This window comes from Argentina anserina, chromosome 6 (genome assembly GCF_933775445.1).
Source record: "Argentina anserina chromosome 6, drPotAnse1.1, whole genome shotgun sequence".
NCBI classification, from domain to species: Eukaryota; Viridiplantae; Streptophyta; class Magnoliopsida; order Rosales; family Rosaceae; genus Argentina; species Argentina anserina.
In genome coordinates, this window is record NC_065877.1 from 15,593,915 (window position 1) to 15,609,275 (window position 15,361).

Here is a 15,361-nt window from a genome sequence, read left to right on the forward strand (position 1 = left end):
AGCAGCGGTGGAATCCGCTGGAATTCCGGTACGTGATGCTTTTGTTGGGCTTCACCTGCGCCTCGATCATGGCATAATCACCCCCCCTTCCCTCTCCAATCTCCGCCCAGCCTCTTCGTGTTTTCCTGCTCCCCTCGCAGGCACTCATCCTAGAGGTTCCATTCATCTTCATTAAAACCAAGTAATGTAATATTCTGAATCTGTTTGAAATTATGTGCGATGATTCTGAGGTTTGAATGTGTAAATTGACACAGGCTGGTCATTGGAATTGAGGAGGAGGAAGCCCTCTCTCGATTCTCTCCCTCCTTCTCTGCGCAATTTTGTGACGGCAGGCAGCCTTTGGTTGTTGATTCAAAATGAGCGCGGTTTCAGGGGTGGTGTCGCGGCAGGTTTTGCCGGCTTGCGGCAGTTTGTGTTTCTTTTGCCCCGGGTTGCGTGCCAGGTCCAGACAGCCTGTCAAGAGGTACAAGAAGCTCATTGCTGACATTTTCCCCAAAAACCAGGTACCGGGTTCGTTCTGTTTCTCGTGTGTAATGCTGTGGTTTTGCACAAGTATTGGACTTCTGGTGCGGTTTTTAATCGAGTATTGTTGTTTACTTGTTAATTGAGCCTTGGAGAGTCGGCTTATTACTTGAGTTTCGGCAGTTATATTATTGGAATGATCTTGTTAGCTGTTCGCCCTACTTATCTGGTACTTGATTCGACTGACTGGTGATCTTCTTGTTCGTGTTGTATTGAGCAGCCTACTTGGTATATGATATCTGTTCTTGATCTTCATGTTTCGAATGCTTAAAGCTAGCCAAAACAATCAACAATCTATTTGTCAAGTTAATGCTCATTGTATAACTTCTAAATACTTTGATTGACATTACCATAACCATCCCTTTATCCGTAAATTGGGACCATGTACCAAAAGTTAATATGGATTTTGGAGTTGTTTACGGATCTGCATTTGAGAAAAAGAAGTATCCCTAGTTCTGTGTGCCATGTGGTTTCTAGGTATAGACCGCATGCATCATGGTGGCTATTATGCTCTGTGTTGTACTTTTCAATGATTTTGATGCTTACCTTCTTATTGACATCATGTTTAATATTGTCAATGAAGACAGTTTCTTTTAATTTTGTCAAATTTGAGATTTATATGTTATACTCTGGCAGGAAGAAGGACCAAACGATCGGAAGATAGGAAAATTGTGTGAATATGCTGCTAAAAATCCTTTGCGGATTCCAAAGGTATTAATTATATTTTTCAAAGCCTTAAAGTAGTCACACTCTTCAAAGATTAATTATATTTTTCAAATCCTTTGCTACAATATAATTTAATTAGCTCATGCTTATCATAGAAAGTTATTACCACTGTATGACTAATACGAGTAATGAAGATTAATTTGATAATTATGTATATATTTCCTCTGAGGTCAATTGTCAATCAAGATCCACCAATCCTTCAGGAGCTGCATCTTGCATATATTCCTCAAATCTATATTTTTATTTTTGAATCCCATCTTCGATTAAATGTAAGCTTTCTGATATCTGACTGAGATGCAAATTTCTGAGCAGATCACAACCTCTCTTGAGCAAAGGTGTTACAAAGAATTGAGAAATGAGAATTTTCTATCCACAAAAATTGTCATGTGTATTTACAAGAAATTGCTGATAACTTGCAAGGAGCAAATGTGAGTTCATCCTTCTTGAGTTTTATTTTATGTAAAATATATGCGGAAATATCTGGATTTGATATATTATAATATTACTGGATGTGTTAGCTTCAGTGATACTGCAAGATCCATTTGCTTCTCTTCCAGCTATCTGTTACAAATATTTGATTAAATGATACATACTAAAGCTCTTCTTTTATCCTTGAAGTGTAAAGCTTTGACTACACCTCTGGGTTGTATTAGCTAGAGCTAAGTTGACACTGTACTCTACACCTCAAAGTAGTCACTGTCTGTCAATCTAGGAAAGGAAAACGAAACAAAACAAGGCCGTTGCCTAGCCTGAAACTAATTAATATCACTTATATCGGTTGGCAGACTGTGATTGGAATCATTGAGGTGGAATCATTTTCAATCAAATGTACTATCACTCTATATATATGTGTACATGTAGGTGTATATGCATATGTTTATATGTGTAGGTGTTTGTGTGTGACAGTCAAGTTATGCCGTTGATTTATGTTAGAGTACATTTTCTTAGGCCTCTCTTTGCGAGTAGCTTACTCAGCATCATGCACACTCTTCTGGATCAAACACGGCAAGATGAAATGCAAATTATAGGATGCCAGACTCTCTTTGATTTCGTAAATAATCAGGTTGGTGCTCGTGATACTTGGTCTATATTGTTACTATCTACTCATAAAATACATGTCTTGAACTTGAATAAACATATATTACATGTGGTGCTCATTTTGTATCACTTAATGTTGCAGGTCGATGGAACTTACATGTTTAACTTAGAAGGATTTATTCCGAAACTCTGTCAGATAGCTCAAGAGCCCGGGGAAGATGAAAGGGCAAATAGTCTGCGTTCTGCTGCGCTGCAAGCCCTTTCTTCAATGGTATTCCTCTTGTATAGTTTCTGTTTCCATTTCATCAACTAAGGATAATTCCTGACATACTGAGTATATAGCAAGCCCTTTCTTCAATGGTATTCCTCTTGTATAGTTTCTGTTTCCATTTCATCAACTAAGGATAATTCCTGACATACTGAGTATATATGTGAGAGATCCATAGTGCAATGATTTATCTGCATTGCTTATTATGTATCCATTCCTACCTGATGAAACGTATCTTGCAACATTGCCCCTTTTCCAAAAAATTTAACTTCCAATTGATGTCTTAGAATTGTGACTATAAATTATCCAAACCTTCTTTGTAGGTTTGGTTTATGGGCCAGAATTCTCACATATCAGTCGAGTTTGATAATGTAAGTACATCATAACTTTCCATCCAGGTGCAACTCTCAACTATGTTATTTGTCTAAATTAGAAACTTTGTATCAATTACGCTTTAGTTGTCACCTTTCACATATCCTTGCACAAACCTTGGAATTTTGGCCACCCCTACTGTAGCTTTGCTTGTAGTTATAATTTAAGACTGAACTAAGGCTCCATTTTGTTTGGATTTGAAATTTACCAACCCTTCCAAATCTGGGTTCAAATCTTGGCAGTCCTTCAGAAGTTTTGGTAGAATAGCAGATTACTTTAGTCTGTACTGAAGTTACTTCCAGAAAAGTATTAATTAGTGAGCTCTATAGGTTACATTATACTTAGCAGAGAATAGAAAAACAAAGGACAGAAAATTCAGCTTAACACAGCAATCACAACAATTTAGCACAGAGACTTGGAGACCGTAGCTTTGGGTAGTTTTGTATATACAATTAATATTATTATAATTTCTTCTTCATTGGTGAAGACTGACTAAACCTTTTTCCTTTTGTTAGTAAATATATTCATACAAAGCTATAATATATTCATAAATATATTCATATAGTGTAATAATACTGAGTTTTTGTTTGCAGTCACTTTTGTGAAGCAGAACTGAGTTCCACCTTATATGATCTTCATATTGTTTTTGTCTTTGTATGAAACAGATTGTTGCAGTGGTTTTGGAAAATTATGAAGTACCCAAGAAAACTTTGGAGAATCAAGGTTCCCAGGATCAGTGGGTGCAGGAAGTTCAAACAAATGAGAGTCGTGATTCTCTACAAGATATCACTGTCAGGATTCCTCCTTGGAGCACCATTGTGGATGCGAAAGGCGAACTAAAAGTTTCAGAGTAAGTCTCTGTTGGCACTGGATTTTTGCATAACCCTTACACTGTTCTTTGAATAGATGGATTATCCAATATTTATGTTTCTTTTGTTTAATACTATAGGGAAGACACCAAGAACCTCAGCTTTTGGTCCAGGGTCTGCCTGCATAACATGGCAAAGTTAGCCAAAGAGGCTACAACAATAAGGCGTGTCCTGGAATCTTTGTTCCGTTACTTTGATAATGGCAACTTGTGGTCTCTCGAACATGGGCTCGCCATCACAGTGTTAAAGGATATACAGTTCTTGATGGATAGCTCTGGTATTTATTTATTTTAAATCGAAATCAGGTCTTCTAAACTCATATGCAGCTGTTCGAACCACATATACTGTTGATCTAATCTTCGACAAATTCACTCATCCAGCCTTGGATCTGACTATGTTGCAGGGCAAAATACCCACGTTTTGCTATCCATCTTAATGAAGCATCTTGACCACAAAAATGTCCTGAAACAACCCAACATGCACCTTGACATAGTGGAGGTAACGACCTCCCTTGCTCTACATGCCAAGGTTGAACCCTCAGTGGCAATAATTGGGGCTCTAAGTGATGCCATGAGGCATTTGAGAAAGAGCATCCACTGCTCTCTGGATGATGCCAATCTGGGGCCAGATATCATCAAATGGAATACATGTTTCAGAGAAGAGGTGGATAAGTGCCTTGTACGGCTGTCACATAAGGTCATAATCTTCCACTATTACTGAACACTCATTCTACTTCAAAACCATTACCTTTCCTTATAGTATATTGAGCTAGAGTTCCTTATAATGTTAGGTTCTCATATTAGTTCAAATAGTTTGAAGAGTCTTTGCAAGTTTCCAACAGTTAAATTTCAGTTGCAGTGTTACAAATTAATTCTCTTTGTTCATTACAAGAAGTAAGCTATACAAAATAAAAAAAAGAATAAAAAAAAAACTTGCCTGCACATACAACTAAACTGTCATTGTTGAACAGATTGGGGAACCAGGACCAATTCTTGACGCTATGGCTATTATGCTTGAAAATATCTCAACTGTTACAGTTGTAGCCAGGACCACAGTTGCTGCTGTTTACCGTACTGCTCAAATTGTAGCTTCCTTACCAAATTTGTCCTATCAAAACAAGGCAAGTATGATTTATGGTCCTGTACTTATTCTTCTGTATAACATAGATTTAGTCTGTCTAATTAATCTTTCATCCCCTCTTTATAGGCTTTCCCAGAGGCATTGTTTCACCAATTACTCCCAGCTATGGTCCATCCAGACCATGAAACACGTGTTGGAGCTCATCGCATCTTCTCTGTTGTTCTTGTGCCATCTTCAGTTTCCCCTAATCTATTCTCATCTAATACTGAGACAAAAAAGGCCTTCGATCATCACAGGACACTCTCAAGAGCTGTCTCAGTGTTTTCTTCTTCAGCAGCCCTCTTTGAGAAGCTGAGGAGGGAGAAACTTTCCTTAAGGGAAAGTATCTGTGAAGAAGATGGGAACACTGTTCCTGAAGGAGAAGAACAAAACACTAATGATGGGTTTCTGAGCAGATTGAAGTCATCTTATAGTCGGACTTATAGTATGAAAAGCTTGCCTGCACCATCAACACCAAATAAAAATTCCATGAGCAATACGAAGGAACCTGTGAGTGTTTTTAACTTTTTTATTGCATACAATATTGTTTTGTACACCTATCGGCCTATGGCAATATAGTAACGTTTAGGGATCTTATCTAGTTTATTGTCTGAGTTGCCTTTTTAAACCCTGTCTTCAATCAGGCAAAGTTAGCTGTTCTTAGAGTAGTAGTACAGGCAGTCACACCTTTCATTAATTCATTAATCTTTCTTTTTGAAGAAAGAAAAAATGTAATCAAAAGCTTGCATAAATATTTCTACACTCTTACAGTAGTGCTTTTACTTCGGTGTCTTTTACATTTATGGAGTGGAAGACTCATTCCATAACCATTTAAGCTTTTTTTGCGATGATTCAGTGGTCGCCTAACATGATAGTAGCTATGAACGCTGGCGGTGGTCGTAAAATGTCTCTATCTATTTTGATCTGTCTGCCTCTCCACGTGCTGGATGAGGCTGGAAATGAGGGAGGGTGTTCATCACTGGCTTGAGATTCATTGTTGGCACTCTCTATAAAAGCATATATAGGAGTTCAATTATTGAATTGTATGTAAAAAATTTGATTCCTCAATACTTATCATTTACATTTCTTAAATCACAGGACTCTCATTTCCTCCGGTTGAGCAGCCACCAAATAACTCACTTGCTTTTATCAATTTCGGGACAATCCATCTCTCCTGGGAACATGCCTGATAACTATGAAGCAATTGCTCACACATATAGCCTTGTATTACTCTTCTCTCAGGCAAAGGTAATTGTCAGGTTTAATTTGAATCTTTTCAGTACTTTAAAATGCTTATGATCAGTATTTTGGTCATTTTAGTCCCAAAATATTAAGAACGTTTTGTTCCTTCGATGAAATTCTTTATTGGCTTATTCTTATTCTTATAAACTGATTTAGGGATTAGTAACGGATGATTATATCTAGACATTCAATTTCATGCATAGGAATCTCAGAATAGTTGTGATTATTATGGCATCATGTTAATTAACTATAGTATCAGCACTTCAGCAGTATGATAGATGACCTTCTATACTTCAACTCTTGGTTTTTTAATTTTTAACTATTGTTGGTGGGGGGGGGGGGGATTAGCCTTATCGATTTTGATTATCAACATACCCATAGAGTTTCTAAAGATGGGATGTAATAGGAATTTGTTTGGTCTTTCATAGCATCTTTAAATGCTTGGTAGGTCACCTTAGGGTACTATGCACAAAGAGTAAATTTACCATGAGGGATTCTGGTTCTCAAGTGTATAAGTAGAATCAGTTGTATCCATTTCCCCATATTACGCAAGATGAGCTTCAGAATTTTCTTTCTTTTTTCTTTTCATAATTTTATTTTATTTTCTTCCAGAATTCCAGTATTGAGGTTCTTGTGAGAAGTTTTCAGCTGGCATTTTCCTTGCGAAATGCCTCTCTCATTGAAGGTAAGCCGTGCAAATTAGTGAGCATCATTTCTTATATGTTTTTCTCTCCATTAATAATAAGATACCTTAATTACTTGGTTCCACTGATGATAAGAAAGTGAGAAAAAATATCAATAAATTTCTATTGAAGGAAAGAGTCATTTAAAAGAAGAAAGTAAACACTGTTTATGTTCAAGCAATTATATTTTTATTCTTATAGAAGTTCGTGCAGCATTCATCATCATGATAATCAAAGAAAATTTAAACAAGCTCGATATTGCATGTCAGGATGTTAGTTCAAGCCTCTTTTGACTGTTTCATTTCAGGGCCATTGCCGCCATCCCGTCGCAGATCCCTGTTTACACTGGCAACATCGATGATTCTTTTTCTATCAAAAGCATACGATTTTGTCTCTCTGGTTGATAGAGTCAAGGCAACACTGACAGATAAACAGGTGTCTAATTTGGCCAGACATTTACATTGTGTAATTCTTGGGTAGGTCTTATTAGCTGTAAACTTTATCAAGTAGACTCAGTGACTCACTATATGGAAATTCAGGTTGATCCATTCCTACATTTGGTTGAAGAGTACAAGTTACAGGCTGTGAACACTGGACCTGACCTTCCCACAAGTATCTATGGATCTCCAGAAGATGATAATTTGGCTGTAATATATCTATCGCAAATTGTGATTACTGAAGAGCAAAGTAGGGAATCATTTGCTTCTGAAATTGTGAAGAGCTTGGACAAATTGACAGAAGTAAGCCTCAGGACAATTGAAGTTGGTTGGACCCATACATAGTAAATAAGAATGTTACTTGTGCTATAATATTTATAATGACACTGATCTATATGCAGCCTGAATTGTCTTCTATAAAGGAGGAGCTTCTCAATGATTTTGCACCTGATGACATTTGTCCACTAGGAGCACAATTGTTCATGGAAGCTCCGAAAAAACTTTATCAGGTTGATTCCATAATTACCGAATCTGTTAAGGAGGTAATTAGCCTGCATAAATTTCTGTTTTTTTGCTTTTTTTCTTTGTTCTTTTTTCTTTTTCCTTTCTTCTGTTACTAGGAGCGTATAAGTGACTCACCGCCGCACCTCACTTAAAGGGTGTCAGCAAAGAGTTGTCTAGGTTAATTCATGCTTGTGAATTCTAGTTTATAATTTTACTCTATTATTTCAGGATGCTCCATTATTTTCAATGGAAGATGACTCTGTTCCAAGCTCATTTACTTGCCTCCAGAACAATGTAGAATTACCTGTAGATCATCCAAATCTTTTACATGTAAATCAACTAATGGAATCGGTATGTTAACCACGACATGCTATGTTAATTTTTATTGCTTAGAATTAATACATGCAATGTTTTGATATTATGCTTTTTTATGCATTCAGGTCCAGGAGACAGCCAATCAAGTGGGACGGGTTTCAGTCTCAACCAATCCTGATGTATCGTTCAAGGAAATGGCTGGCCATTGTGAGGAACTTTTGCTAGGAAAGCAGCAAAAGATGTCCAAGTTGATGAGTACCCAAAAGAAACAGGACTATTTGATGAGCTTCTCTTCGAAAATTCATAATGATGACCTGCAAGAGATGAATAACGCTTCTCATATCAACATGGGTTCCCATACGGTAGTCTGGCTATAACTCAAAACTATGCATAATTGTGCTATTTAAATCACATCTTAGACGCTATGAATATTTCATATATACTACAAGGTTTCTGAGTGTTTGTGCAAAATTACATGCAGAGCGGTAATCCTTTTGCTAATCACACTGCCACTACGTACAAACCACGGCCAACCGAAGGCCATGTACCAATGCTATGTGCAACGGAATACCAGCATATTCCCCACTCTTCCTTCAGACTACCAGCCTCAAATCCATATGATAACTTCTTAAAAGCTGCAGGCTGCTGATTCTGTAGAGGTATGCAAGGAAACTAGCTATCAGTAGTCCAGGTTGCTCAACAGGGTCACCATCGCTGAGCAAGTCATTTTTTTTTTTGTGCATGTGTTGGGGGTTAATTATTCTATAGGCTTTGAAAAGAATGTTGTTAACTTGTTATCGAAGATCAGCGAAAATTGTAACCTTTCCATTTCCAATTCTTTCATTCTTTTCCTTTTCCAATACTTGTACACAGTCATGGGGAAGTGGCCTTATTAGATTGCTTCTTCCCTTATGATCTCATTTTTCTGCAGCCTTCTACCTTCTCTCTTACTGATTCAAATGTTTTGATGTACAAAAGTTAACATATATAACAGTTACTGCAAAGCCGCAAGTACATTTTGAAACTTATTATTTGATATTCACTTTAGTCTTTTTTTTAATTATTATTATTTTTTTAGTTCTGAACTTTTGTGGTTTACATCTGTAAATTTCTTACAATTTCTCGTCTTCTGAGAAGAGATTTTGGCTGGAATATTCAACTCTATATATCCAACCCTTTTATATTTTGACACTACCATCAGGAACACAACTGGGGTAATTCGAAACAGTGAGTTTTGATGGAAACTATCCGTCCTACTTACCTCAAGGACTTGATGAAACAATTGAATTTCAGGGCCGCATGTACTTCCACAAGTAAAAATTATAATAACTTGCAGAGCTTCTTAGACTCTTAGGTGGATATAGTGATTATTTTGGATGAAATTTTTAGCTTCTTATGTTCAGGTGTAGTCGTCTTACTCGTCTAGACTACCAATCATTTTCAATTGTAGTCATGCACTACTTGAAAAACGAATATAATGGCTGATCTTCAGATCCTATATATCGAATTTGCCTATGGTTATGATGTTTCCATCAGTGAAATATATCTTCTATTACTTTCAAGTGAAAAAACTTAACTTGTGCATATGAATATATCATATATCATACGTGAACCTTTCAGTTGTCATTTATTTTTTCTACCACAAGTAATTCTCTCAATTTCTTTCTTTAGAGTAACCAATCAAAATTAGGTGCCTCACATATGTTACACAAATTGAAAACATTGATCGGGGAACATAGAACCTAAACCCGAGTTGTTTATTTTAGACGCAAAAGAAAGTATATCGAAATTGAATTTTCAGAAGACAGAAGAAGGAAATTACAGAAAGGCGCCACGTTTTAATTGTTTGGACACCTTTCAAAATACCAGGAAGCTTATCTCTACATCATCTGTTTGCCCAGGAGAAGAAGAATCAAGAACTCAAGGGAGCTCCATTGGTAAGCTACCTTGCATTTTTGTATCTACTTGTTCAGATCATTTTAGATGGGTCGTGCAATGTATGTTGTCTCTGCTGTGTTGTGGTCATTTGTAGTGGCATGGGCAGGTGACCATCTCGTTGCTGACAAGAAGATATTTGGAGGCAAGTTAATTAGTTTTCAATTTGAAGCTTTCAAGTTTCAGTTTTGCAAAAAGTCATGCTTCTCTGGATAATCTATTACATATCAATGTATGGCATACTCCGAGTTTTTATATAGTATGATCATGATAAACTGTAGAATGATTTAGTTAGTGTCTTATAAGTTAGAATTTAGTGTGTTTCATGATTATGGGACGGTGTTTTATTTATTTGAATCTAAAGACACTATTAATTCTAACAAGGTAGAACTGACACATGTATCTATTCAGTGAAAATAAGGAGATGACATGCATTATTACTGCACGATAGATTTTTTTTTTTTAGAAAAGATTGCTGCAGAATAGATAGATAGATAGATAGATAGATGTGTAGTTGCTGCAATAGTATTCTTATTCCTTAACCTTACGTGCTTCGGTCGTGGACTTAGGAACTACTCCATCGAACGTTGCAAACAAAGAATGGTGGGAAGCCAATGACAAGAAGTTCCAGGCATGGCCTCGCACCGCCGGTCCACCTGTGGTCATGAATCCCATCAGTCGTCAGAATTTCATTGTCAAGTCACGCGCTGATTAATAAAATCTTCAACATGGTCACTTACTCTATCTCTGATGTAATGTAGTGTAATGTAATGACACTCCTATTTTGTAGGGTTTGGTTGCTGTGAATTTTGAACCATTTGAATCTTAATAAATGTCACTTGAACAAATCCTGAATTACCTTTATAATTAGTCACCAGATAATGCAGATGACACACATGATTTTATCTTAGGCTTTGCTATTTGTAGCATTACTCGTCAAGTAAATTTAAGTAAGGTGCCTATCATGAGGACTGAGAAATGGGTGAAAAAACATACTTCCCTATTGAATCCACATATAAGATATTGCCTACCAATTTCGTTGTTCCATTTTAATCCAGAGACCTAAATCTACATTGTTTCCGGAGTCAGCTTGATTTTTTTTTTTGATAATGATCCGGAGTCACAGCTTCCTCTATGGCATGAATCTGTAGTCTATGAACAAAATCATACTAAATCCAATTAATTGCGATCTTCTACCTCAAACAGAACCTTGCAATTCCAATTTTTCACATGAGGTTTTCTCTAACAGAAACATCAGTCCCCTCTGCATCACATTACCTGAATGATTTGAACTACGGCTATGCTAGTTCTTTTCTCAAACCTCTAAAATTCATCTAAACACTGCAAATCGATACTGGCATTGAGATTTCAGAACCAGGAATTACAATGGTACAAAAGGGTAATATACAACAGCAGAAACTTAGTGTAGTCGTTTCCTATGGGAGGAAGGACTCTCGGTGCATCACCATCCAAAAATGATTACAACTGCTGCTTCGATTGAAACAAGTCCGTGGAGGATCTGAAGGACCCAGTCTTAATAAACTTTGAAGATAACTATTTTCACTGCAGCTGGAACGTTGCATGAACATAAGAACCTTGATCTGGTTGGTTCATGATTACCAATCTGTCCGATTCACTTTATTTCTTGAAGCATTTCCACAATCTTCTTCATTTTTGGCCGTTTGGCCGGGATGCTGTCAGTGCAGAGTAATGCAATCTTCAATGCTGCAAGCATTTCTTTCCTCCAACCAAAGGAAACAGTACTGAGCGTTGCGTCAAGAATCTGCTCTGGGGTTTCCCCTCTCATGGGAGCATTATGCACCCACTTCACCAAATCTACTCCCTCATCAAAGGCCTCATCTACTGGCAATTTGGTAGTGAGGATCTCCAGCAAAATAACGCCATAGCTATAAACATTGCCAGGAGCTGTAACTTGCATTGTATATGCATATTCTGATAGCAGACAAGCAAAACAGAATACTTAAATAGTTAAATGTGAGGGCAAGTTACAAAAAGACTAATAGTTTAATAAAGCTAGTAAGCTACTAACAAAAATGAATAAATTGTAATGTACCTGGAGGAATATAACCAAAGGAGCCAGCAACCGCACTAATACTGGCTGTGCCTCTGGACGGATCCAACAGCTTTGAAATTTCAATCTCTCCAACCAGAGGCTTAGAGTTAGCATCCAAAAGAACATTGCCAGAAGAAATATCAAGGTGGATAATGGCCACATTATGAAGAAAAGCCAACCCTTCTGCTACTCCAATGGCAATAGATAGTCTTGTTGGCCAGTCAGGTTGATATTCAGGTTTCTTGGAAGACTCATGAAGAAGCTGGCACAATGTCCCATAGGGCAAGTAATGATGTAGCAAAAGAGCTACATCTTCATAAATAACAAACCCAATAGGGCGCACAAGGTTATCATGGCAGAGCTTACTCAGCCTTTCAAGCTCTCTAATCATCTTGTTCTGGTGATGAACTATTGTCCTGTCCATGGACTTTAGTCGCTTCACTGATACTATCAATCCAGATGGCATTACAGCCTTGTAAACAGTGCTAAAAGTCCCAGTACTGACCTTGTTTGAATCCTTCATTGTTGCTTTAACAGCACAGTCGAGATCAATTGCTTGTCTGAGATTCTCAACAAAAACATTCCCTGCTACTATCACTGGTAGGTTGTTGGCGCCTTCATCTTCAGTCTCAGCAGCTTTCTCTTCCTTCTCTTGTCTCTCTCTCATCATAAACAGCAGAACAACTACAGTTACTGAGACAAAAATGGTCAAACCAGAGCCAATAACTGCGAGTATGATCCTGTAAGATACCCTGTGATGGTAGTTGTCATGGTCACCACTGTATCCACATGAGGAGCTCAGTGGTTCACCACATAGCCCTTTATTTCCCAGAAAACTTGAATTTGGACTTTTCTGGAATGGTACAAATGTAGGTACTGGACCAGTGAACAGATTGTTTGAGAAATTAACCTCAATCAAGCTCATCATTCCCTTGAATGCAGGTGGAATTATATCGGAAAGCTGATTATTAGAGACATCAAGAGAAACTAGCTTATCAAGTTTACCAAACTCAGGGGGAAGAGGCCCGCGGAGATGATTGAAGCTCAAATTTAAAGCTATTTGCAAGTTTTTGATACGACCAATTTCAGGAGGGACATTACCGGTCAAATAGTTTCTTCCCATTTGCAGCTCAAGCAATTTAACACAGTTCCCAATCTCATGAGGTATCTCCCCCCTTATCGAATTCTGGCTCAGTAGCAAGTATTGCAATCTTGACATGTTACAGATATCATTTGGTAAGGTACCATTGATTCTGTTGTTGCTGAGATCCAGCTTGTTAAGATTCTTGCACCCGAGAATTGATTTGGGAATTTCTCCAAACAGACTGTTACTAGAGAGAATTAGCTCCTGCAGATTCATCAGCTGTCCAAGCTCTGGAGGTATCCTACCAGTAAATCCATTTGAGGCTAAATTCAGGAGGGTAAGATTTGAGCAATTGGAAAATTCTGGAACAATGACACCAGAAAGATTGTTGTTGTCAGCTTCAAAGTACGTTAGGCCACTAATATTCCCAATAGTGTGAGGAATGCTACCTATAAGATCATTGTTCCCAATTCGGATACTAGAAAGGCTACTGCAGCTTCCTATTTCTGTTGGAATTTCTCCACTCAATCTGTTTTGGGTCAGAACTAAAAATTCCAGCTTCCCTGAAGCAAATATGCTCGTCGGAATTGGGCCTTCTAGCCAGTTGGAATGTAGATTCAACGATTCAAGGTCAGAAACTGAGCCTAGATTATCTGGAATTTTGCCCCCCAATTGATTCTCATAGGCAGTAAAAACTCTCAAATTGGTCAAATTGCCCACCCAAAGTGGGATAGAACCATTCAGATTATTACTAGATATTTGAAAATCCTCTAACTGACGTAGGAACTTAATACCATCTGGTATTTGGCCTACAAGCAAATTATTGGACAAGTTCAAAGATCTAAGGTTTCTGAGGTTACCCAACTCTAGTGGAATCAAACCTTCAAACTTATTCAAAGACATATCAAGAAACTCAAGCAGAGACAAATCCCCAAAAGCAGCAGGAATGGAACCATGGAAACCATTAAAAGAGAGGTCAAGCCTCTTCAAAGCTTTGAGCCCAGAAATGATAGTCACATTACCTCGAAGGTCATGATGAGAAAGATCAAGCCTTTCAACCATTGAATGGTTCAAACCGCAGCTAATGCCAGGCCAAGAACAGTAGTCTGAGTTGTTCACACCTCCCCACCCAGGCAGTCCTCCAAGCTCTTCACTGATGGCTAACAATGTGGTCTGATCATGAAGCTGAGCACCCGCAAGCTGAGTCTGAGACTTAAATAAGAACCCAACTAGAAAAGGCAGCAGCCACCACAGCAATGCCATTGTTGGTTGTCTTCTTTTGCAGGTGTGGAAAAGAACTTAGCTTTCTTCCCCAAACTGAGAAAAGGGCATAAACCCTTCAAACCAAGACCAAGTCTTTACTTGTTATAGTACCTAACAACAAAACCCAATGTCAGTTTTCCATTTTCTTGATCAGAAAATCAAACCCAATAAAAAGTTAAAAACCATGAAAGCCACCCACCATCAAAATGCTATAAAAGATTAAAAACCCCAACACAAGAATTCACTTCTCAGTTCTCCAAACTCTTTAACATTTCCAGATTCCTAAAAAGCAGGGCATTGCATCAGAGAAAACCAATCCCTTGATTTTCGAGGGGAACAACATAAAACAAGTAGAGCAACCAAAGCTTGAGGATTGGAAGTGAGAGTGAAGACGCAGATGAAAAGAACCAAAAGCAAGAAGAAGCAAACAAAACATCTAAAAGCAGGATTGCATTATGGAACATGGGTTGTGTTGTACATGGAAAATGCCCATATCATGGAAACAAAGGAAAAGAAAAGGCCAAAAGAAGAAACAGGAAAGAGACCAGAGAGCAGGGAAGGCTTGTGTGAGTGACCGGAAGAAGAGTAAAGTGACGAGAGAAGCAGTAGTAGAGAGTAGAGAGTAGAGAGTAGTAGTAGTAGTGCTGCAATGGTTGGGTTGGTTTCACGGACCAGGTGTTCCTCTCTGTCTTAGTGGGTCTTAACTGAAAGGGGTAGGCGAGTAGAGAGAGGAGATGGAAATTCTTTTGTCAAGTATGCTTCTTTCACGAGAAATGGGCAGTGATGAGTGAATGAACTAAACCTGATGCTGACCCATCCCTGCGTTATCAGACAGAAGCATCAAGCATACGGCATACCATGTCATATGTAATATATAAAATACACATGAAAGAATATTTGTGGCTTAAAT

The 15,361-nt window shown here is 37.9% G+C and overlaps 2 protein-coding genes across 2 annotated transcripts in view; one reads left to right on the top strand and one right to left on the bottom strand.

Moving 5' to 3' along the window:
* Positions 1-15,361, top strand: part of LOC126800834 (protein SEMI-ROLLED LEAF 2) — a 24,378-nt gene continuing 9,017 nt past the window's right edge. Inside the window, exons 1-20 of the mRNA XM_050528244.1 lie at positions 1-155; positions 255-503; positions 1,159-1,233; positions 1,561-1,676; positions 2,197-2,311; positions 2,429-2,557; positions 2,878-2,925; positions 3,592-3,776; positions 3,876-4,072; positions 4,199-4,491; positions 4,766-4,915; positions 5,002-5,424; positions 6,013-6,162; positions 6,769-6,841; positions 7,147-7,274; positions 7,379-7,579; positions 7,678-7,818; positions 8,009-8,131; positions 8,221-8,457; positions 8,577-8,786. Coding sequence (XP_050384201.1) covers positions 357-503; positions 1,159-1,233; positions 1,561-1,676; positions 2,197-2,311; positions 2,429-2,557; positions 2,878-2,925; positions 3,592-3,776; positions 3,876-4,072; positions 4,199-4,491; positions 4,766-4,915; positions 5,002-5,424; positions 6,013-6,162; positions 6,769-6,841; positions 7,147-7,274; positions 7,379-7,579; positions 7,678-7,818; positions 8,009-8,131; positions 8,221-8,457; positions 8,577-8,744 — 3,099 coding nt within the window. The 5' untranslated portion in view covers positions 1-155; positions 255-356 and the 3' untranslated portion in view covers positions 8,745-8,786. The remainder of the gene's footprint in view (positions 156-254; positions 504-1,158; positions 1,234-1,560; positions 1,677-2,196; positions 2,312-2,428; positions 2,558-2,877; positions 2,926-3,591; positions 3,777-3,875; positions 4,073-4,198; positions 4,492-4,765; positions 4,916-5,001; positions 5,425-6,012; positions 6,163-6,768; positions 6,842-7,146; positions 7,275-7,378; positions 7,580-7,677; positions 7,819-8,008; positions 8,132-8,220; positions 8,458-8,576; positions 8,787-15,361) is intronic.
* LOC126800837 (leucine-rich repeat receptor-like tyrosine-protein kinase PXC3) overlaps positions 11,549-15,361 on the bottom strand; it is an 18,025-nt gene continuing 14,212 nt past the window's right edge. Inside the window, exons 2-3 of the mRNA XM_050528247.1 lie at positions 12,105-14,562; positions 11,549-11,983 (exon numbers count right to left, since the gene is read on the bottom strand). Coding sequence (XP_050384204.1) covers positions 11,664-11,983; positions 12,105-14,451 — 2,667 coding nt within the window. The 5' untranslated portion in view covers positions 14,452-14,562 and the 3' untranslated portion in view covers positions 11,549-11,663. The remainder of the gene's footprint in view (positions 11,984-12,104; positions 14,563-15,361) is intronic.